At 43.8% G+C, this 23,389-nt stretch overlaps 1 protein-coding gene across 3 annotated transcripts; it reads left to right on the top strand.

The window, feature by feature from the left end:
• Nucleotides 1-568: 568 nt before the first annotated feature.
• Nucleotides 569-22,459, top strand: LOC100646573 (serine/threonine-protein kinase 32A). 3 transcript variants are annotated; one of them, XM_048414589.1, is made up of 11 exons: nt 569-3,118; nt 7,804-8,256; nt 8,321-8,903; nt 10,037-10,092; nt 11,115-11,283; nt 11,707-11,904; nt 17,641-17,730; nt 17,915-18,081; nt 18,432-18,712; nt 20,173-20,385; nt 21,219-22,459. In XM_048414589.1, the coding sequence occupies exons 3-11, from the start codon at nt 8,855-8,857 to the stop codon at nt 21,382-21,384; spliced, it is 1,389 nt and encodes a 462-aa protein (XP_048270546.1). In that variant the 5' UTR covers nt 569-3,118; nt 7,804-8,256; nt 8,321-8,854; the 3' UTR covers nt 21,385-22,459. The 3 variants fall into 3 exon arrangements, with proteins under 3 accessions (XP_048270546.1, XP_048270541.1, XP_003392892.1); XM_048414584.1 differs by having other exon boundaries at nt 8,305-8,903; XM_003392844.4 differs by lacking the exon at nt 7,804-8,256.
• The last annotated feature ends 930 nt before the right edge of the window (nt 22,460-23,389 follow it).

Here is a 23,389-nt window from a genome sequence, read left to right as displayed (position 1 = left end):
TCGTGGCGTGGAAACGCCTGGCCGATCTCAACACCGCTCCAACGTCGCTCAAACACCGCCGTTGCTTCGTACCGCGTTTCCATCGTCTTTTCCACGTCGTACGAGAAAGCGAAAAACCAAGTAGCGAGATCTCCGGACGAGACAATAGCCGCTGTGATAACGAGAGAAAAATATGGGCGTTGTTACGGCTTTCAGCGTCTTGACAACTCCTTCTCCCGACCACGGAACGAACAATGATATACGGTTGCGCTTTTATCCAGGCTTTTCCTTATTATCGAAAGAAAATATTTTACTTTATGACAGGAGAATATATAGCCTTAGCGACGACGCTGATATCAAAGATAATGATGAAAAAAAGCCTGAACTCGGATTAGCGTACAACTTGAATATCGAATATTTCACACTCTGAGAGATAAGGTCGAAGGTAAAATTACTTTTTGTCGTTTATTAACGGCCAGAATTTTCTTTTTTTTTTTTTTTTTCATCGGTATCTTGCTCTCTTTTCCTGTCCAGATAGGCGAACCTCGAACGTTACGCTACGTCAGGTTAAAACGTACGCGAATGATATATCGCGACTGGAAAACGAGAGAGATTCGTTTCGATCGTTTATGACATTGAAATAAAAGCGACGAATAATCGTCGCCGTCGCGTTTGAAACGGAACAGTCCGATGAAAACCGAACGAAAGAGTCGCGTCGTTCCATTGGATGCAGTTCACCCTCGGTTCGATTTCGAGGATGCAGATGGGATCGAAAGAAGAATAGGGTCCGGTAAGAGAGTTCGATTCTTCGGTGAGTTATCCGGCCTCGAAAGTTATTAAGATCGACGTCTTGCCGCTACGCGTATCGAATTCTTATTCGGTTATTTGGATTTATAGCGATCTTCGGCGTTACTTTATTTTCGGTTCTATTCAATTTTTCAGTCACTCTCATTCTCAATGGATATTTCTGCGAGTTAGCGCGCTCGATGGAGGGAATATGATCGAAGTCTCACGAAAGAGGCCAAAGGAAGTATATAGCTGTGAATTAATGCAGCGGTGCTACCAATTGATGCAACGACGCTCAGGGCCGCAGCAGTATTTTACCATTTTCTTTATACACGTCGGACTCACGAGTATCCGAGAACCTAAACTTTCCAACATACAGCTTTATATCGTATTAATTATTTATCGATTATCCTTTTAACACTAAGGAGGCGATAACACGTGCAATAACTATTGCACATCTTACAAGTAGGTTAACGCGTAAAATCCTTAAGGACTTACCACTACGTTACTTTAGCTTATCGAAGAATTATATATCGACTTGAGCGTAAAAGTAGTACGGAGCACTTACCGGCAACCAGGTGCTATTCCGAGTTAAGCGTCGCTCGTCCAAATTTATAAAAGGACGAGGTGGCCACCGTTTGGTACTTTAGATCAAACTTTAGTTCCTACGTTTTCGATTTTGGCGAATAGCGAGATGCCGATAGCTGGTCTATGCCGTCCAACCGACTCGCGATCTACCATTCGCCTTTACGTTTCCTTTAAAATCGTTCCTGTATCCTATTTCCTGATTTATAGTGGACGTTGCCGAGATTTTCTTTCTTCTACAGCGTAGCTGCGAGCATGAAATCCTACGGTGCCAGAATTGCCAGATACGGAACCCGATCTATTAGCGGTGGCAATTTCAGGAATGAAAAGCATCGCGTCTCGCCGAAGCACCGACATGAGGTTTTAGCGAATGCACGAATAAAAAGAGCGGAGAGATAAGAAGACGGAAATAAAATGAACAAAAGGACAGGTGAAAGCAGGAAGAAGAAGGCCTGTTCGAACGAAAACGTACATCACAGAAATCTGGGAGTGGCAACTTCGAGTTGGCTAGAAATTTAGCTACGATCGGCGATGCGAAAATGAGGCACGATATACACGGCCGATAATCCATACCCGAGCCCCGACCTTATTCAACGAACGAAGAACGTTGCATCGAAATCGGCACGTTCCAAAGTCTATCGACGCCGCTGTTTGCTTAATTCGAGACTTCGCTACATCTCTTTCATCGGCGCTATCACTAAGAAAAGAACCGAGAGAAATTCGCATTAAACGTGAAACATGAATTCCAATGTTTTTCTGGCTATTAATATCCATCGCGGAGCTGAGGCCGATGGGTCTTTGGACTCATCTATCAAGTCCGCCAAGCAAAAACATATAGATTCGTTTAAAAAGACAGAAAGGTGACCCCGTAACGAGGGAATACCTGAACCCACGAAGGAATCGTTATCGACAGGCAGAAATCGTTATCTCTCACTCGCAAAAGACCCCGTATTTCATCGAATAAAGCCGAACCTTATACAGGCTATCGTCTATATAAAACTATGATCTACTCTTGCCGAAGAGTCTGTAGCTCTCTCCCTCTCGATATTCCTCGTTATATTTCTCGCGATACATCAAAGGACCCATTGAACAATCTCGCCAAATCACCCTTTCAATGTTCCCGTGCACACGACAATTTCCACCAATTTCCATCGATCAATTACCCACGGATTCTATCTACGATACCACGACTATACGGAGATGATACGCGCGAGAGGACGCGCCGTACCGCGCCGCCGAAACACGCACAGCACGCGCGAAACGCAGCCACGAAGGCGGCGTCTCGGCGCAGACGCCGCAGTAGATTCGCGTACTCGAGCGTCGTTCCCTTGAACCGTCTAGGAACATCGACACTCGTGCGGCGACCGCGACCGCGACCGCGACCGCGACCGCGATCGCCACCGTCACGATTTTACGCACCTTTGCGATTTTTTTACGCGCGGTTCCACTATCGATCGTTGCGTCGATCCCTCTCGTCGTCGTCGTAGTTCGGGTCCCTGCTTGTCTACGATGATCGATCGCGCGCGACCTTCTCGCCAAGCAACCACGCTCGATCGTCAGCGCGCGATTTTCTACGCTGCCACGAAGAATCAGCCGCAAAAGTCGTCTTGTGCTCGCCATCGCTGACATCGTTCTTCTGGTTGCTCGTTTCGTTCGAGTCAGCCTCGACAGCTGTCTCGGATGCCTCTTTGCTACGGAAAAAAAAGTTCTTCCGCAGGAAGATGTCGGTGAATCTGTTTCTCACGATTAAGACGTCGTAAACGAATCAGTGAGTGAACGTTATTTCCTATATTTGTCTTCTGTTTCGCTTCGATCATAGAATTCGGGCATGCTGCTGGCAGAAACGAATGCCGTTGATATTCGTAACGTGGTTCGGACACGTACGAAAGTCGCGTAAGGAAAGATAGATAGTCGATCGAACGAATACGCGTCGATAACGAATTAAGTTCAAAAGTTGATGCGAGAATCGCGCGATCAAAGTTCGAATCAACGTTGCGCGAGTTAGGTAATCGAGGGCGGTCGATTATCCATGGAATCCGATTAGATGTATTTGTTTTAGCAAATCTATTCGATCGGAATCGGAGCATTTTAGCTCGTGGATACGTGTCGTTTCTATCGCCATTCTATTCGCCAGTTGAATCATTCCGCTCGATCATTCCGTCGCGTCTCGAACAAACTCGACTACGTTGCGATTCAGGTATCGAAAATTCTTTCATTTTGTGTTTTCACGTTTCCTATCGTCTTAAATTTACGTTCGCCGAACGGTTCGTTTAGCAACAACTTGCTGAGAAAACAGGATCGATCCACGTTCGTATCGATTCCCTTCTTCCTTGTCGAACTTGACCGATCGATATCGTCCCGTCGTTCCTCGCCAATATATTTACACGATATTATCATAATATTATCGCGCAGATAATTACGCGCTATTCGAATGTTTTCATTATGTTTTCATTATTACATCGCGTTATTACGCGTTGTCTCGTTTACGACGTAACATCGTTCCGTATTTGGCGTATCATGGCGCATCCAGGTGGATGCAAAGGGAAAGGATATTAGCGGCGAAACGAGGTTCGCGCGATACTTCATAAAAAATACTCGCTAACGTATTTTCCAGGGAATGAGACGAGTTAACCGTTCAATGGCATTAAAGAGCATCTTGGTTCTTTTTGTATCGCGCGATAAAACGAGGAACGGCACGAAGACCGGTCGAAGAAAGAAAAGAAAGACGTATACGAGTCGGAGATTTTACGTCGGTATGAACGTAAATAACCGTCGTTGCTTTAATAGCAGCACGTAGGAAAAAAGGTTCGAACGTATATCTCGCATTCGTCGCATAAAAAGGGACACGCACGAACGCGCAACCATGCGAAAAGAAGGAAAGCGGAAAAAACAGAAAATCTAGACACCGCGAAATAAAAACGAATCGGCAACAATTTCTTTTTTCCACGTCGGCCACGATGTTTTCGACGTACAGGATTTTCAAAAATCTCGCCCGTTCGAGAAGGTGTACGAGCTAGAAAAAAATTCCATTCTATATTCCGTGCTACATTGCGAGTGGACGAACGAAAATAAATTAATTACCCCGCTGATGGAACGAAACGCGATAATTGCGAGTAATATTCGACATTTCGAAAGAATAGAGCGATCGCGTGCAATTGGAAACGCGGAACGATAACCGTTATAAATAACGCGATCGAGGCTGTAACGATCGCATTAAATAACAACGAATCAGTGACCAGATCGGGAATAAAACGATATACCTATTACTCTGAGAGGACGAACGTCGAAAAAGAAAAAGATTCGCCTGAAAACGTTGTCACAGGATTCTCGGATCGTGGGTGAAAACCGCGAGTACAGACGGTAGTCGGTTAGAAGGGTAAATTACAGAAAAGAGAAAATAGTACGTAACTATGTGGTGCCATTCTTTGTTTAACTATGCTTCCAGGCTACGATCGTTTCTCGGTATTTGTACGGCTATTTTTAGAAAGAGGAGGACGAAAACTACGAAAATTCGAAAAGACGAGTACCGCGCTTCGCGAGATGAAATTGATTTTGCTGGCTTCCGAGCCCGGCGAAGCTCGAAAGTCACTGTAACTTGGAAACGGGGTCAGACCTAACCCTCTTTTTTCGCCGTCTGTTTGTCTTGAGGTCGCTTTTCGAACGATATGCACCGAGCACGGTACGCGATCGTCGGCATTAGCACGACCAACGTCGCGTTCGTTAGCCGTACGAACAAATTGCGAACAGTCTGCACTTCCGGCGCCGCGAGATTCGTTCGTCCCGCTTACGACACGCGCTTCCTTCGGCTGCCTCTTTCGCCCTCTGTTCGTTTTCCTTTGCTTCTGATTCGCGAGAATGCGAAGGGTAGCGAGAAAATGTTGCTTCGCAAGAACGCGTTTAGATAGCCGCGCGAAGATAGCGTCGAAGTTTTTTACGAGACACCACGAGAGAGGGTCGTTGATCGTCAGTCGATTAGATCAACGCCGGTATCTCTTCGAATCAGGAAAAAGTCGACGTGCATGTAAAAAATACGTAATTGAAACAAACCCGTATCCATGCGTATATTACCAACGATCTGTTATATTCTAAAAAATTTCCGTGACGAATTAAATAGCTTCGATAGCTTCGATATTAATTGCTTGTATCTCGTCAAATCACGATCACATGCATTTATCGATCAACCGTAAACAACCAGAGCGTTTAATTAGATAATAGAACGGCATGGACGGTTACACGCGTTTTCACGTTGGTCTGTCTTCGTACCGCAACTTGCTCGCGGAATAGATCGGAAACAGGCGGGACAAAGGGTAAAACTAGGACGATCGTGAATTGACAACTGCCGTTTACGTTCCGCGATATCCTGTAAATTATCGAGCCGTCGGACATTTCGTCGACGCTCGTAATAATCCTGTGCCAGAAATAACGCGGCAATTGATCAGAGAACGCGAGTTTTATGAAGAAACAAAGTCTTTATGAAGAAAAGAGTACGTGCATCGTGCTTATATGTAATTCAAGAAAAATATAGCTCGATCGCTTTCACGTACGATTCGCGGTAAATTTCCTTCGTTCGAAAGATTATATTTTCAAAATTTTTGCGAATGTCCGTTCTATTCATACGCGAAACGTTACGCGGGTCTCGTGTCGTGAAACGTCTTGTCGAATAAAAGGACTCGTTCGACATCGTCCAACGACAAGATGTACGAAACACGGTGGTCGTCCGAAGAAAAGTTCGCGATAAGAAATCATAACGTTGGTGCTTTTCCCCCGTTCCATCGATCTCCGGTTTATTACGATCTCGAGGAGACACGTTTCGCCGTCGAGGAAACGATGAAAGAGAAAAAGAATAACGTACATGCGCGTCGCATGTCGAAGGACCGTAATATACCGTGGTCAATAAATTTTTATTTGCCGGAACAATGAACAACGAATCTGAAGCACGAAAGGAACAAACTCGTTGTGGAACGAAAGGACGAAAGGAATTGCATCGATTCGACGTGTCATAACGTCGGAAACCGTGACGGTGTTTCGTGGTTACATCGATTTCTTCCTAAAGGAATAGATTGCTCGAAGTTGTAAACGTTGCTGTCGAAAATCGTCGTATAAATCGATGATTCAACGGAGATCTTCGTTTCTTCGTGTATTTAGCGACGCCCTTAGATCAGTTCCATCAAAATTGGCAGAATAATTGGACCCTAGAGTAGAAAAGCAGAGGGAAATATACGAAAAATCGAAGAAGAAAACGAAGCGACGGGGTAAATCGACTGGAAATCAAAGTTTTCGATAATTGGCCAATTATCAAAAATTTCGATCGACCAAAGCGAGGATACTTGGATCGTTTTCTCGGCAAGAAAGAAATAATTAGCACAAAGATGCTACCGTTGAATCAAAGGAGAAGAAGGGCAACAAAAAAAAAAGATTAAAAGATACGAGAAAGGGATGATTTTTGCGGTAGGGGAAAGTTACGTACGAGTCGAAAGTTACAGCTTCTGCAAATCAGTAGCAGAACTGCGTCAGCCGACGTCGGAACAAAGCATTCGTCGTATCAAAGGTACTATCTATTATCTCGAGCGTTTCGTTTCGATACTGTTACTAAACAACATGTAAACTGTAACTTTGTGCTAAGAAACGTTGGCCGACAATTTCTATGCGAACAAAGACTGTGATCCAATTTAGGATGGGATCCGAGTTAGGGAACTTTCCCCTATGCCCTTGGAAATCTCCCTTTGAATTTCATGATACACGGAACTTCCGCTAGTCTGTTGCTTCGCTGCCACGAGACACAAAGAAGAGAAGAAACAGTAGTTTGTCAAACGAAAATTAAGGGAGTATGCAAATTATATATACTCGTCCTTTCGTGCCGTTCGTCCCTTTCGTCCCTTTCGTCCCTTTCGTTCCGATCGAACCGAGTAATCGCGTTTACGATGCTTCTTCTTTTTACTAGAAAATTCGGAAAAATTGTGCCAGCTTCTACCTAAAACATAACCAAGGATATTCGTCTCGTTCGTTCGTCCACTATACCGCGATAAAAACGACGCGAATCAATGAGATTTTCCAAAAGCAGCGCGTTTCAACCGCCAGAAAGGCGGAAAATTCTCGTTGTTTGTAAAATTTTGTCCGTATTACGAGATTTCGCGATCCTTTACTCGCAGGGGATTTCTCTCGAAGCAGCATGATTCGTTCGCTTATTTTCCAAGCATCAAAGGGTCGTAATAAACGAAATTCAGCTCCCGAATTCTCGTTGCTTTTAAGCACGATCGTCATTTCTCGCGATCGCACGCTTTATTCGTCGGTCGTTACGAAAAAGCAGGCTGTAATTGACGAAAAAGTCCTGGGGAACGATAATTCGAACGATTCGCGATTTTCATTCTGCGAATCCGCAAATTACCGATTACTTGGCCGATTAACCGGTTTCTACGGAATCTTTCCCACCGATAAATATCTACGCGCTTGCAGGCCATCATCCACACGAGCCATCGACCGTCATCACGGAACAGCCGTCGCGCTTCCGTCGCTTGTTATTCGGTGAATTAACGGCAGGTCACCGTTGATTAATCCACGAATCGGCGCGGCAGTAATTAACGCCACGGCCTTTATCGCTTGGATCGGTCGATCGATCGCCCAAGATCTACGCGATTTCTCGACAAATCCCGTCGAGACCACCAACCAGAAATTGCGAAATCTTGAACGGAAAGTCCTAAGTGGAGGCAGTTAGCGATAAAAGGGTCGAAAGACGTATATACGTATTAGAAGGGACGAGGACGAAACGGTGACAGACGAATCAAAGCGGAGGCAGTGGAAGGGCGCGAAAGCGAGGGAAGTAGGGTTCGAAAATCGAGCAAGAAGTTTCGCAAAGTGTCTAAACTCGGCGAAATTGGACGTAAAGCGACGACGAACCGGGAGAGACAGGTAACGGGATAGGAAGTTTGAGAAGCGACGTTGAAAGGGTCGTCAAAGCGGTGACGTATTCCAGCGACGCGGCAGTATCCGACGAACTCGAGGAGAAGAGGAGAGCGGGAAGGAACAAAAGGCGAACGTCGAAAAGCGACGATATCGAATCGAAGGAAAAGCGCAACGATAGTGAAAAAAAAGTAAACAGCCCTGTGCGGGGGAGTGAACGCCGTGAAAGCCGAGTGGAAGAAACAAGGTGACGAGTTAAGAGCAACGAAAGAATCTCGACGGAGAGAAACGACCTTCGGGCTAGAGATCTAATAACAGGGAGACAGTAGGCTGGAGGGAATACGAAGAAAAGGAAACAAGATTAAGTGGTTGGGGCAACGAAACGACGACAAGGGGGCGGCGGCAGAGGCGGAGGAGCGAATAAAGACAAGAAATCGACGGTGGAAAAAAGAAGACGTTCGATCAAATGAATAACCGAGCCGTGAGTGGGTGGAAGCATGAGAATTCTAAGTGGATGTCTTTTCTCGGCCCGATCAAAGTATCCGGCTACACGTTACACAGGCCACCGGCACTCGCGTCACGTATCCAGATCCACTGAGGGGCAAAAATGGGTGCCAACCAGTCGACACGGAACGAGCCTACTCCTGGCGAAGAAGGTAAGTCTTTAACGTTTTTCCGTCGAACGTGAGTTTATCGTTAACTACGGAGCGAAAAATCGCCAACGTATCGGATAAAAGTCGAATATTTATCGAGATACTACTTGCAGAGTTCGCGATATCGTTTTCGATCGACGTTTCCGATTCCGATTCCGCCAGGGCAGACAGTTAACGAAACCGTTACGTTCGATCAAATTGATTTGGATTAAATTGTTAAACTTTGCCGGTGAATCGCCGTACGTCAAGAAATCTCTCCTTCGTTCGATTTGATATTCGTAATAACCGTTATATCGTCGCGTTTGCCACGCTTCGCAACGAACGGAAACCACGCAGTCGTGTGACACGCACACACGCGCAAGATGTGAGCGAAAAAGGCAACTTGCTCTGGGAGCAAGGTCTCCGGAGAGTGATAGAAAGGTCGGAAAATAGACTTTGTCTTTGTGTTTTAATTAGTGAAATTAAAAAAAAGAAATCACGCTAGATTCGCGAGTTTAACACGAAACAGCCCCGTTAAAGAACAGTTTTATTAAAACCACCGCCTGCGTTTTAAGCTTCTTGACGGGTGGCTTTTAAAATCACTGTGAACGAATTTTCAAAGACGACTGCCTCCGCGGATCTAATTAGCGGAACTAGGAAAACGAAGAAAGTCGTTTTGCCATCAAAAGCGATACGCTAATCGCGTCTGGTACGTCGGATGTCGACGATCTGCTTAGCATTCAGGCATTCGATCGTTGGCGTGTCGACGACGCAGAACGTTGAAAGTTCAAATTTCTCCCGTCACCGGATATTTAGCCGGGAAACGACAGATGACAGGATACGCCGACACGATTTTAGGAGGAGACCGCCTGGTCGCTACATCAACGACTATAAACTTCCTGTGGCGGTTTTTCGCCTAGTTTACACAGCCACCGCAAGTTCCGGTGCGCGTGTGCGCAACTTTTCGCTCGATCGGTCCTTTGTGAACAACATCGCTTTGTACTACGACGCTCTACGTACGTTGTAAACGTTCGATACGATTCGCCGGTTCTATCGATGAAACGAGATTTCGTGAAACCGTTTTGTTCGTTCCTTTTTCTTCGAGCACAGGATACGGTGGTCTTTTATTATTAATTCTATGCCGTTTCTCGTTTCAGTGAACTTCGATCACTTTCAGATCCTACGAGCCATCGGGAAAGGAAGCTTCGGAAAGGTACGAGAGACAAACATAGCTCCGACTAAAGTTATTGGCACGCCTCTAGCGCAACGGGTTCGTTCCTTTTCTTCCGAATCGCGAAAGAATCCGTGTTTGTTCACGGACCATCCGTAATTCCGAAATCATTCCGTCGAATAATCGAATTAACGCAGAGGTAACGACACCGGATAATAACACCGCGTTGATACCTGCATCGGTTACCGAGCTCATATCGGATTAATATACATCGTTCAACTTGTATCGTTATTTGAAATTCGACCGTTTAAATTTCAATGTACGTATTGAAATTTTCACGTTGAAATTTGCCAAACGAAAATGTTTCGATGCGAATAAATTTTCGTTAAAAATGTTATACTTGTGCGTACACGCGTAAATCGAACCCGATCGCTGGAAAAATACAATGCACTTGATCCGCGGACGAGATAACGCTGTTCCCCTCCACCCAGGCTATCTTATATCCATGCCAATTATACAGTAAAATTCTATTCATCTGAATTCCATTTGTCGGAGAAAAATTTCGATTAACGCTCGATTATGCGAACGAACCTCTGCCGACCGAATCGCAAGTTTGGATAAGTAAATTCGTTCTCCGAACGAGAAATCATGGATGATAACGCGTTACACGAATCAATCGTCTCCGACAGATTTAGATAAATAGAGTCGCAGCGCAACTGCCTGTAAACGTCTCTTCCTCTCATAATTTATCGTCACTTACATCCACCGTGTACCACGATACGTTTGTCATCGAATCGCGTTACGATGAATCGGCATTGCAAACTGCACCTACTTCCGTGTTTCCCTATCGATATTTTGCCCGCGAGAAGAAAGAAACGTCGTCGTAATTCGTTTTCACCTGCAACAAAATTTCCACCCTCCGTTGATGTCGCTTCTCTCTCTCCTAAAAATATCCACCCTATCGCAATTAACTCGCGCTTTATCGTCTAACGCAACGATCGGCCGGAAGCGGCCTCGTAATTCATCGCTCATCCGGCAAGGGGCAATTAATTATTCCTTAATAGGTGTGCATAGTGCAGAAACGAGATCGTACTGGAAACATGTACGCGATGAAGTACGTGCACAAGGGTGAGTGCGCGATGCGGGGTGCGTTGAAGAATGTCGCGCGAGAAGTGGAGATCCTCTCGCAGCTGGAACACCCCTGTTTGGTGAACCTGTGGTTCAGCTTTCAAGGTAAGCCGATCGTCTATCCGTCTCTCGAATACCGCGAACGTCCTTCTATCGTTGATATCGATTTTCCCACGGCGAACGGTACTAACCGCATTAGGCGAACTAACTCGATCGACGATCTTTCCGCTTGTTTCGCGCTTGTTTTCCTTGCTTCCGCTATTAACCACGAAATTCCGCTATTAACCAGAAAATCGCGGTTAAGAGGAGGCAAGTACGACCGATTAAGAGGATAATTTATGGAGGTCTCCGAGTTTCTTTCATCGTGTCGTTTTATCGAGATTGAATTTTCCCCTCGTCGATTATATTATCTCTTACGTAGACGACAATCGGGCTAAAAAAAATCTGTCACGAATAATCGCTCCGATAAACGTTAATTGGCGTAAAAAGGAAGGTGAAAGAGGAAACTCGCTCTTTTCTCTGTTGCAGACGAGGAAGACTTGTTCATGGTCTCGGATTTACTGCTTGGCGGCGATCTCAGGTATCACATCCAGCAAGAGGTGGTCTTCTCCGAGCAAAGCATAGTGCTTTTCGTTGCCGAGATCGCTCTGGCCCTCGATTATTTGCAGAGTCACAAAATCGTACATCGCGACATAAAACCCGATAACATTCTGTTGGACGAAGAAGGTACGTGACAGCCGTCGTATAAAAGACGTAGCCGGGTACCAGGTTTCCTTTGCACGAATCTCGACGAACCGACGGATCGCCTCTCTGTTCCGTACACCTGCCGTTGGCCGCGCCAAATAATTCAGCAATTCGCTGCGGGATCTTTCGCTTCTTGAAAGAGAGAATCTCGCGTAGAGTCGCGAGAAACGTTGAACGCAGGAACCAACGAACCGAGTCAACGTCGATTTTCGAGAGAAAAATCTCGTCGAGAGGCCGACTATCTCGCTTCCCTCCTTCTTCGCAGGAATCGCGGCAATTTGTAAAATAGGAACGATATCGTTTCCACGCTTTAATCCCCTTTTAACAACGGACAATTTAAAAATTGCCGGCAACCCGGGAACAGTTTAATAGGACGTCGATCGCTTTTAAGGGAAATTTCACAGAGTGCTGTAATTCTACCTAGGTCACCGAATTAGGACCACTCAAAACTTCCAACGTTCCTCGATTTTTTTTTAATAAAATTGAAAGGTGCGAGCGAACGCTATACACGCAAGGGCAAAGTTTATTAATTACTCGAGCCGTAATACGTACGTACAATTTTCGCATCTGCGTTGAACCTTGAACCACCCAGATCGAATCGAAGCGAGTCGTGACCGAATTTAATCGATTTCAAGCACGCAAAAGTCCATTCTTTTCTTTCCGATCAAGTCGATAGCGAATGTTGGTCGTTCACCGGGTAAATTACACGGAATTCCGAAACTATCGTATTATCGACTGACGTAGGGTTTATTGTTAAAACGACGGCCACGCCCGCAAACCGATCAAATCACGTTCCCGAGATAACACGAATTACGTTATGCTCGTTCTACTTCTACAGACTACAAATACGTTGCTCTGTGTGCAAATTCCCCGATACGTACTTAAACCGCGACCAACGGGCTTTCTACCGATTTAACGTGTCCACGGGCTATTAACCGACAAGGAATTATTGCGCAACGCGGGATATACGATATCAAGAGACTAAAGAATTTAGCACGTAATCGAAAATTAGGATGTATCGTTGGTATTCCTTAACTTTCCTAATGATCGCGAGCACGAAACCGACATAAACGAAGAAAGATAACGTTTTATTTACGTTCGTTTTATTACGTCGTTGAAATATAAATTCGCGATCGTACCAACGAAATTATCTACTTGACTCGAGATCTTTCGCGTAATTTTTTAAAATACCTCTAATCTTTATCTCCAGTCTGGACAAGACTTTGCGGTATTATCTCCGTTTGTTCGTCTTTCCATTGTTCTCGGTATTCGTTTCGGTAAAGCAAAGCTTCGGTACGTGCAAGTTTCTCTAACACGTACTAATGAAAAGTATAAGAAAACTAGGGACACCGTTCATTTCCAGAAGAAAGAAGAAAGAAGAAAGAATAGATAAGAACAGGGATAGAACTCGATAGCGAGAAAGTTAAGAGCTTACAACGGTAAACAGCGTCGGCGCCGGCAAACTTTGTATATTAGCGTAGTGGAAAATGGCCCGTCCGACGATCCAATTTGTCGCTCGAAATAATTAGATGATCGACTACTCGAATGACTTTGTCGTTCACCGAGGTGTCCAATATCCTTAGAAGCTTCCGCGTATAGAACTACGGACGGTGTTTCATCATCGTCGGAATACGCTTTGCGAAACGAATTCGTCGCGTCGACGAACGATAGAAGGCAAACAATTACACGAATCACACGGGATCAACTTCATCGATCTACTCGCTATTAAGACCGCTAGATTTACTTACGATCGTCGGGCTTGCGACGAAAATGTCGACACTCGGATATCCGAGCGTATACGCCGCGTTCGTTCCGCGCCTTTGTTCAAAGACAAGAACGTATAACTGCAAAACAGAGCCAAACAACGATTCCTGGCTCTCTTCTCTTTTTCGTTGCATTTGCGTTTAATTTTTGAAACTCCTCGAGAGCGAAAATCGTCGAACGATTTCGAATAAAGACACGCGAGCGATAACCAGGATGAACATTTCCTGAATCCTGGAAGATCCATCCAAAAGCCCAGAAAATTTGCCTTAAGACTGCCACGTCCCTCGAACGGGATACAGGTTACGTTTCGTACGAACGAAAGCGAAATGAAGGGGCAAAACGCGGCAATTACAAGCGGTAAACGCGGAAACATGGCCATTCTCTTTTCAAATAAATGCCATCGAAAAGAAAGGGAAGAAGGACGGATTAAGCGAAAAGAATTTGCTACGCTCGAAACGCGGCACCGTGCTTCTTTTTAATTAGCAACATTTAACGCCACGCGTTCATTGAATATATTCAACGTCGAGTTACCTAAAACGCTGACGATCGGTATTCGAAATTCCGTAAATCAAGTCGCAGCATCGTAAGCGAACGTACGCTTCGTTTGCTCGTCAACCGAACCGTTTACGCTTAATTTCCACGTTCATCGATGACAAATGCATCGTTCGAACAATTCGTATGTTCGATCGAAGTAAATCGCGAACACGATTCCGCGGCTGAATTTTCGTCGAATTTAGAGAAATTCACGTGGAAGAAAAACGTAGCTATAGAAAACGTGCCTGTATATGTCGCCTCTTAGTTGCAAAGAAAACTCGTTTAAAAAAGTCATTCCTTTAAAATGGACGAGATAAACGAAAGTCGAGGAACGATTACCTAATGTTTATTGGCACTTAAATTTTCTTCTACAGAGGCGACCATCTTCTAGCATTATTAACGACTATTTAGAAGGGGAAAATTCCATTCTTAAATTCTCTACTACAGCATTCTTTTCCCCAATTACAGTGTTTTCTACGAGCATCCTTGAAACATGCTAAGGCTGACAAATTACTGTGGAATAAAGACGAAGCTTAGAACTTACATATTGAAATCCGAATGATATTTGCCCTTAAAAGCGACGTAGAAGATGATTCGGATTTTAGACAATACCTATGGCTTCGTCTCGGAGATGTTACAGATAAACACAAAGCACCTTGTTAGTTGACTCACCTCGAAGTTCTTTGATCGCAACAAACACCCTTTCGTGCGATGATTTCAATGGAAACATAAATCCGTGATATTCCACGCTGAGTGAAAGAACCAGCCTCTGTGTTTTGATATTTCGTCGTCGACCGACGTGGCACCGACCCGCGGTACAAAAATCAATAGCATTTACCTCTATAACGCCGCGTGATAATGTTCGACTCGACGACTAATTTATCGTTGATGATTCGGAATTGCGTTTCGTCGTGTTTTGGAATTTCAGCTTCGATGGAAGAGCGCGATTTGAGATGAAAAGTCTGCGACCAAGCTTCGCCGAACGAATTTCTTTCGAACTTGGGGCAACTTTGACGTATCTTTAACGATGAATCGTATGATAAAATAACGGAACGAATATCACGATCGTTTCGCGTTAAAACCTTTGATTCTCCGACAACGATGCAACATTAAAATAATTTTAAGAAGAATATCGCATTACCAAACTTCTATCGTCTTGCTTCGACGAGTACCACGCGGTTTTCAAATTCGATGACGACTCTTTGCACCAAGTTGGCGAATCGCCGATTCTTCGCGAAAATTCATCTTTTTGTTAAACCGTCGACCAATATTTCTTCTTTGAAACGATAAGGAAAGAGACGGGAGTCGAACGAGTTGGATGAAACTCGAAAATCAAAGTTTAAAAGCGGTTCGTGAAAGAGGGAAACGATTCTAATAAAGTCTGGAAAGAAGTTGCTCGCACGAAGGTTCGTTTAACCTCGTGGTTACCAAACAAAATATATTTCACGTCTAAATGAACGTTCAGTAGCTTATTCCCCTTTCGGTAGACAGACGATTTACAAAAGCAAAGAAACTAATTAAAATCGTCGTTCCGTTAATACCAATTCGCCGATGCTATTCGAAACTCCGAATAACTCGTCGGGGTCTGTTCAATTTCGGATACAACGTCGATATCGTATGCGCTAAAGTTAAACAATCGATGAATAGATCTTCGATCAGTTAGCGTTTGTCCATCGAGTTTCGTTAGAAACCCGTTGGATTGCCGAGCGAGACACGACGATGGAGAACCGCTTCTGATTTCTCAGCAAAGGTCAAAGAACGCCTACAATAGAGAACCGCGTTATATTCCGGTGACGTAGCAGGCCGCAGATCCGGTCATTTTCCTCTCTTTCTCCCTCTTTCTCTCTGTCTATTAGTCGCGACCACGGACAGGCTGACTCAGCTCGTAAATAATTTTACGCTTTCCATTCGACCCCCGAGGCCATGCGCTTCTGAAATTTTACCTTTCACCCTTTGACCATCCGGTACGGCGCGGGAAAAACAGCTCTGGAACTATCGCGAGAACCCAACTACCCACGTCCCGGTAAAGGTTCGAAAGACGAACGATTCGATTTAACGAAGTTCAATTTTGTCACGGGAGGTTTCCTCGTTTACCGGGCAAATTTTCTTCTCCATTACGAAGCAACCCTGTGACTCGGTTTTTCAGGCATCTATCTATCTAAGAATAATCTACGTTAACGGAAAAAGAGAATCTACCCACTTACCTAAGCTTTTCGCCACGAACCGGCACTCGAAAAATACCGTAAAAGATTAATATTTAATTTAGTATTAAATATTAAATATTAAATAACGTATACGTTTTATCGTGATCGAAAGAAATTGTATTTGAAAGTTTGAAGGGATCGTTTCTTCGTTGTTGGCATACCTAGATTTATAATTCAAAGGTCAGGCCAGAAGAACTAAGCGTACGATGGCGTCGAGTTGAAAACGACTGGTCCAAGGACACTCGTATTCACCGTAGAAGGGTAACCCTAATTTCCTGCTGCATTTATCCGACAGCTGTTTGTGCCTCGGAATTGCTTCTGCATCATTTAAAATTACCGGGGCCGGCTGTCGACCCGGCTCGCGTTTCATCTCACTCGCGCCATTCCCGCCCCTATTGTTCGTGAAAACGTGCTGTACGCGCGAAGCGCGTTATCCCGCTGCCTTTTAACTCTTTCATTGATCAATGACTGCGCCGGTGAACCAGGCTGTTAAAAATTCTCCGTAGATCGCGTTTCGTTCGTTCGCGTAAACGCGAAATTTATCTTCGCCTGTTCCTCTCAGCGATTTCTTTAATTTTCTAAAACCACCAAATCGATTCTTAATTGTAACGTACGATCGTTCGCGTTAACGTTTAAGACAGGAAAAAGGTAAAAGGTAAATTCGAAATTGGCGAGAAGGTAAGAAAGAGGAATTTGAGAAAAGGAAGGAATGGGAGTGAACGAAAGGAGGAGAAACGAATAGAAAGGTGTCGTTCGTGTGCCAGGCTGTTAAAAATAGGCTGTTAAAAAACGGTCTCAACCGTCTCCTACGCTTTGAACGATATTTTACACATGTTTACTCTGAAACTTCATATTTCTTCTCGTAGGTGGTAAAACACGAAACTTGGGTAACGTAATAATTCCAGGCGTAAAAGGCTTCGAGATATTCGACCCTCCAAGCTGGTCCAAGTCACGCATATGGCATCGTTCGCGTCAGATGTCATACGACGGATAACGAACGATCGCTAACGATCACCGGCTCACCGATTAATCAAATTCGTGCTATTATTGCTCGGCTAATTCGAAGGACTAAAAAGGAGAATGGTAAAATCGACCGGTAAAATGGAAAAGAAAGACGACAAAGTAATGGCGCCACGAGGCTGTATCGAACGTTGCTCGGTTGTCCGGTCTCTGTTAAACGTAGATGGTACGATTATAAGTTTATTGTTCTGCTTAGGACACGCGCACGTGACGGACTTCAACATCGCAACGGTATTGGAGGATGGAGAATTGGCTACGTCGATGTCGGGAACAAAACCGTATATAGGTATGAATCGATTATACGTATTCCGATCGATGAATCGATTCGGTTAATCAAACGTAGTAAAACGCGACGATAAATAATTCGTGCCGAACTCTATGAACTACGAACGACCAACATAATCATCTTTTTATCGTCGTTATCTCCGTGTCACTTGGATAATATTTCTTCGAACGTTATTCCGAGACAGCTCCGGAAATTTACATGTGTTCCTGCGAGGAATACGGCGTTCTTGGCTACGGTTTTGCCGTAGACTGGTGGAGCTTGGGAATTCTCGCTTGGGAAACTCTGGCAGGAGAACGTCCTTACCCACTCTGCTCCACTACGACGCACAGAGAGGCTTTGCAAATCCTGCAGGTAAAATTGCCGATTAAATCTTTCGTTCTCTCTACCTCGTCTTTTAATATCCATTTTTTAACACCGCGAAACATCATTTTCCCGTGGTGTTCTTCTCTTCTAAAATTTATACATACGCGAAATAAATCGTATTTTCGACACTTTTCCGTAAACATCGCCTCGTCTTGAAAGAATTAAACGTCTGTCAGATTAAAAGTATCGAAACTATTCGTATTGCTTTAAAAACAAACACGTTTGCGGAAACGAATACGTTCGAAATAAATTCAAAGAAAAAACTTGGAACGTTGTTCCGTTGTACGTTAATATTCGAGTACATGCGCATACGTTGAAACGAAAGGAACGTTCTTCAGAAAGAAAGACCGACACCCGTTGACTGGAGCTCGGCGATCTGCGAGCTTATGAACAGACTGTTAGTCGTGGCACCAGGCGCGCGAGTATCGACGCTCAAGGAGCTGAAGCAAGTGAACGCGATGAGGGAACTCGACTTCGACAAAGTGTTGAACAAGCAGATCAAACCGTCGTTCACGCCGCCGAAAGATCACCTGAACTGCGATCCGACGTTCGAACTGGAGGAGATGATCATCGAGACGAAGCCGTTGCACAAGAAGAAGAAGCGTCTGGCGAAACAAAGGTAAGCGTGTCGCAAAGAAGAAGAGGTTGATCGTCGGATTCTAGCCGATGTCGCGCGATCATGCCCCTTGCTGAAAGGAAATTAACTTCAAGAAGTTACCGCGTTCCGATATTCGTCTTTTTTTATTGGAAATCGATCATTTTCAGAGCAGATCCCTCGCGATAATATTTATTTCGGTAATGGTAACAACGGTTCTCGCGCAACTCTATTAGAATGGTATTAATGCCTCGTAGTAATGTTACCAATGATAGTAATAGTGGTAATCGAAATAATAATCCTTCATAACCACATTGATCGTTCGCAAATCCATTTCCAGTTTCACTCTAAAATCTCTTCCCCGGTTGTAATTACTATTGTAATTCGCTGTATTCTTAAATTCGATCCACGTTATCGTATCGGCTCGTTCTCCATTCGATCGAATTAATTATTATCCCACGGTTTCGGTCGTATCGTTACGAGCAATACGACGCAGCGATTCCCGAACAAAAATATTTTACCGAAGCGAGATCGAACCGGTCCGAAACTGAAACGGTAGCGCGAACGCGTTTCTCCATTTACCGTCGACCGTTACGTTTATTTACAAGCCGCGATTTTCTCAGTGTTGTTCGACGCGCGGTAATCCAAACAGCGATTCGAAGCGATAAAAAATTATTTTTTAGTCGCTTTTGGCCAATATGCTTACTTATCTTTACAACTGTGTCGAATTTGTCAGAAATAACTGACCGTACGCGTTCACACGTGTGTCGGTGAGTGTCAGATTTCCGGTTTCCGGTCACGGTCCGATTGCGCGGTCCAATAAACACGCGTATTGGCCGAAAGTGTAACGTATACGAATAAAATAATACATAGCGATACGTAACGATGTATAGCAAGACGCGATAGCGAGCGATAGAGAGCAGTTACCTTGCCCCTGTGCGCTGTGCTCCCAACTTACGCACAGTACGTACTTTACTGTACAAAATTCACGATACGCTGGATGATTCGTATTGTCATTTATCGGAACAAGCAGAAACATTAAACGCAATATGCTATCTCTTTCGTAGATAAATGATATTTCATTTAATAATCTATGAGGATTTAGAAGTTTAAGCAAACTAAAAATCAAGTAACAGGAAACGAGCAAAGAATTATTCTTTATTAGCTAGAATCGCCGTTTGTACCACGATGCGTCGTGACAATAGTGAAAAAATCTGTTTCCGAAAAATCTGAACCGATTGACGATAAACTCATAATCGGACGGATCCGAACAAGTTGGATCTCGCTGGAGCAAAGTATTTTTCCCAAGGATCGTTGCTGGGACGGGATCGAACGAATGAGATAACATTTAGTTCGAGCGAACCGAGAACGGACCGATATATTATAATAACGCATTTAGCTTTAGCGTTCGATCGCGTTGACGACTTGACTTTCCAGTTAACAAACGGACAGAGTGCTTGTGATTTCTGACATTTGGTGCACAGATCCCTGAAAGTCGATCATCTCCCCGAGGACACGGCGATCGGGCTCGCGGAAGGCGCCGGACCGAGCGTCGATTTCAGACGATTGGCATTCATCCCAGAGTACCGAGTGTATAATCGGGAACGCGAGATGGAGAGGCAGGAGAGGGAAAGGAAGGAGAAACAGTGGGAGGAAGATTTGAACACTGCCATGAAGGGTGCCGAAGAGAGACTGAAGTGAGTTAAGCCGCTCGTCTAATTACCGCTCTACTCCGTCGCGATTGTCGTTTCTTTTTACTCTCCTAAGAGACGAAGGATGGAGGTAATTCTGAGGTAGTTAGGAGAGAATTTAATAAGAGGGATAAATGGGGTTTTGTGATCGAAGACGATGGCTCGTATAAGCCGCGGAGAGAAATAATCGCGTAGCAGAAAGATGAATTCTAACGTACACGTGGACGAGTTTAATTTTCGTTTATCGATTGAAATGGAAAAGAATGCGAGATTAGGTGGAAAGATATCATTACTTTTCCACGTTCACTTCGTAATACGATAAGAAAGACTAACAGCGAATAATTCGTTGCGAAATTCTGCTTTTTTATAGCCTCGAGTTTTATAGTTTCGCTATGCGTCGATGAAGAGAATGATGCATTTTGAATTAGTCACCGGGCTAATCAGGGTACAATGTTACCGAATAAACGATCGATGCTTCTGGCAATCTTTGCAAATTTAAAGTCGACATAGAAGGAATTCCATCGATCGAAAGCAGCCTATACCTGCCTGTACCTCGAAAGTTTCGATTTCGCTTTCTACGATACATTTGGAACATAGCCAGCTGCGAAAGGAACGAAGCTTCCTGGTGTACAAAGCTCGAACCGATATGCTTTTCAATTTCGCGACACAAAAGCTGCTTTCCCGTTGTTTTTAGAATTGCAAGAATCATAACTTGGAAATCTGAAAAATTGTTCCTCTTATTCGAGAAAAATTAAGCGACGCCCCTTTCGCCGTGTTGACATTTGTATCTTTTCGTATTTGTAATTATTCGAAGGACAACTTTCATTTGATAATTATAGGACGAAACAACAGCCGGTATATCGAACCGGAAACCGACTGAGCGTCTCTACAACCAGCGTTAAGACACGCATAAACGCATCCCCTAGGCAAGGAAGACGCGCCAGCACCGCAACATCGTCGGATATCGACTACATCGATGCGAGTCCTGAACATTCCACGTCGTAAATTTCTCCTGAACAATCTGTTGCGCAGGAAAAATAAACGCCGACGCGTATTCTCGGGAAGAACATTCTGAAACAAAGTGATCGCCGTTGGAAATCACATTCGGTACCCGATTTCTAGCGTATCGAAGAATTTGAAAAGTTCTCGATCATGGTAAATCGATCTAGTCGCCCGAACGATGGATTTCTTCGGTTTGATGACCGGTTAGAAAGTAACGTGATAATCGATAAGAGTAAGATGATCGCAGATCCAACTTTCTCTCGTCTTTTCCCTTCGTTTTAATCTTCGTAGAAGAAATGATATACTCGAAGTTTATGAAAAAAATATAGAAAAGAATTAGAAAAAAATCAACGTTTCTCTACAGATAAGATTTCTTTATCGGAAAAGATTAACTCGTACCTCGAACGATTGATCTCACGCCTCTTCTTCGTCTCTCATAAGGAAAAGCGTATCGTTTATTTTTGTAAAGAACGAAAGAAGAAACACTCCCGACCAAAAGTAAAGCCTTTCAAGGACCATTTTGCCAAACCGAAAACTTAGCGCAAAGATATAACAAGTTACTGGGGACATGGTCTTTCTTCTTCCTCGAACTCACCTTTCCTTGGAAAGGGAAAAATTTCGAGCAAACGCACGGTCCAAGAAATACTCGGAACAATCTTCGTACGACTCGCACCTCGTTTTAATCCCTAGTTTCTAGCTACGTGCTGTTTAACTTCCCCCTTAGAAAAGTTACGGAAGTTCGTGTAGTCTCGATTCTCATAAATTTTATAACGTTAAACGAAGTTAACATTGTAAAGTCGTAGCGATATACATACGAAGACTCGTATCGTTCGAATGCTGTAGCAAATTACGGTTAACGTTACGAGAATCGCGCGTTCTTTCTCGATTCGTATCCTTGTCCGATGATACATACCTGCCACCATTTCGCGTATACCTCGTGTCTTGTATAATAACAGATCAACGATCGCTCCTCTGATAATCAACCGACGAACACCAAGAACAATGTAATTTTATAAATAGTCGTTAAGAAAGAATCCTACGCTGTAACGTGAAATTAAACGATGATCAAACGATCGAACCACTCGAATCTTGTCTATCCCTGTTTTCTCGGCATGATGTATCGATTGTACAATCGCGACCAGCAAAAATATTTTTCTCTTTGTGGAACGATCAAATGAGGAAATACGATCGCTTCTCTTGGTTCACGATCTCTCATCGCACATGGTACACGTTTGAAAAATGAATCGACCATAAGGAAAAATAAAGTGTGCATTACGTCGTGAGGTTCTCGACGCTGTTGGTAATTGGTATTTGACAGAAAGAAAGAATTCTCAATGGACATTCGATATTAAAGTAGAGCACGACCACCGAAGCGAGGAGTGTCGAATAATCGATAAAAGCAGCACCGTTCCGCGGAAAGGAAGAGAGCGAAAAGTGAAACAACAAAGCTAGTTTTTCCACTTTCCGTTTCCGACGAAAGAGGCCTTTAGTCTACGACCAGTTTAAACAATGAGAAAAGCTGTGTTGTATAAATGCGAAAAGAACGAATCGAGTTCTTAATTTGTAGCGTTCAAATAAAAATAATATCTTAAGAACGTTTATAGGAAAATAACGATAAGGAAATATTGATACTGATAAATGTCGTGATCATAAGGGACAAACAATTACGTTTACTTGACATGGTATTATGGGAAATACAGCGATAGAATAGGTAAAAGTAAAGTACGTGTTATCGGGACGAGATCGAAGGAAAAATTACAAAGCAAACATTAATCGAGATTAATTTGATTCGAGAGTGGAAAATTTTTATCGACGGTACGAACAGACTTCTTTTTTTTCCAATCGATGGATAAGATGAAAATTCTGTAGAGTCGTCACAATCGGCAAAATAAGTTCGCATTTTCTATTTATTTTTTACATGTCTTTCCCGATAGTCACAAACCATTAGATTTGATTTTAAAAAAACGGGACAGATGAAATAAAGAAAAGCGAAATTTCATCACTTTCT

This window comes from Bombus terrestris, chromosome 1, assembly GCF_910591885.1.
Source record: "Bombus terrestris chromosome 1, iyBomTerr1.2, whole genome shotgun sequence".
In the NCBI taxonomy this organism is placed as follows: Eukaryota; Metazoa; Arthropoda; class Insecta; order Hymenoptera; family Apidae; genus Bombus; species Bombus terrestris.
This window is presented reverse-complemented; position numbering and strand designations above follow the sequence as displayed.

Bases quoted from the DNA above. Each gene is read 5' to 3' on its own strand.
- LOC100646573 (XM_003392844.4), top strand. From the start codon at position 8,855: ATGGGTGCCAACCAGTCGACACGGAACGAGCCTACTCCTGGCGAAGAA. The intron at 17,731-17,914 runs GTATGAATCGAT...ATTCCGAGACAG, and splicing joins GGGAACAAAACCGTATATAG to CTCCGGAAATTTACATGTGT. The intron at 20,386-21,218 runs GTGAGTTAAGCC...TGATAATTATAG, and splicing joins GGTGCCGAAGAGAGACTGAA to GACGAAACAACAGCCGGTAT.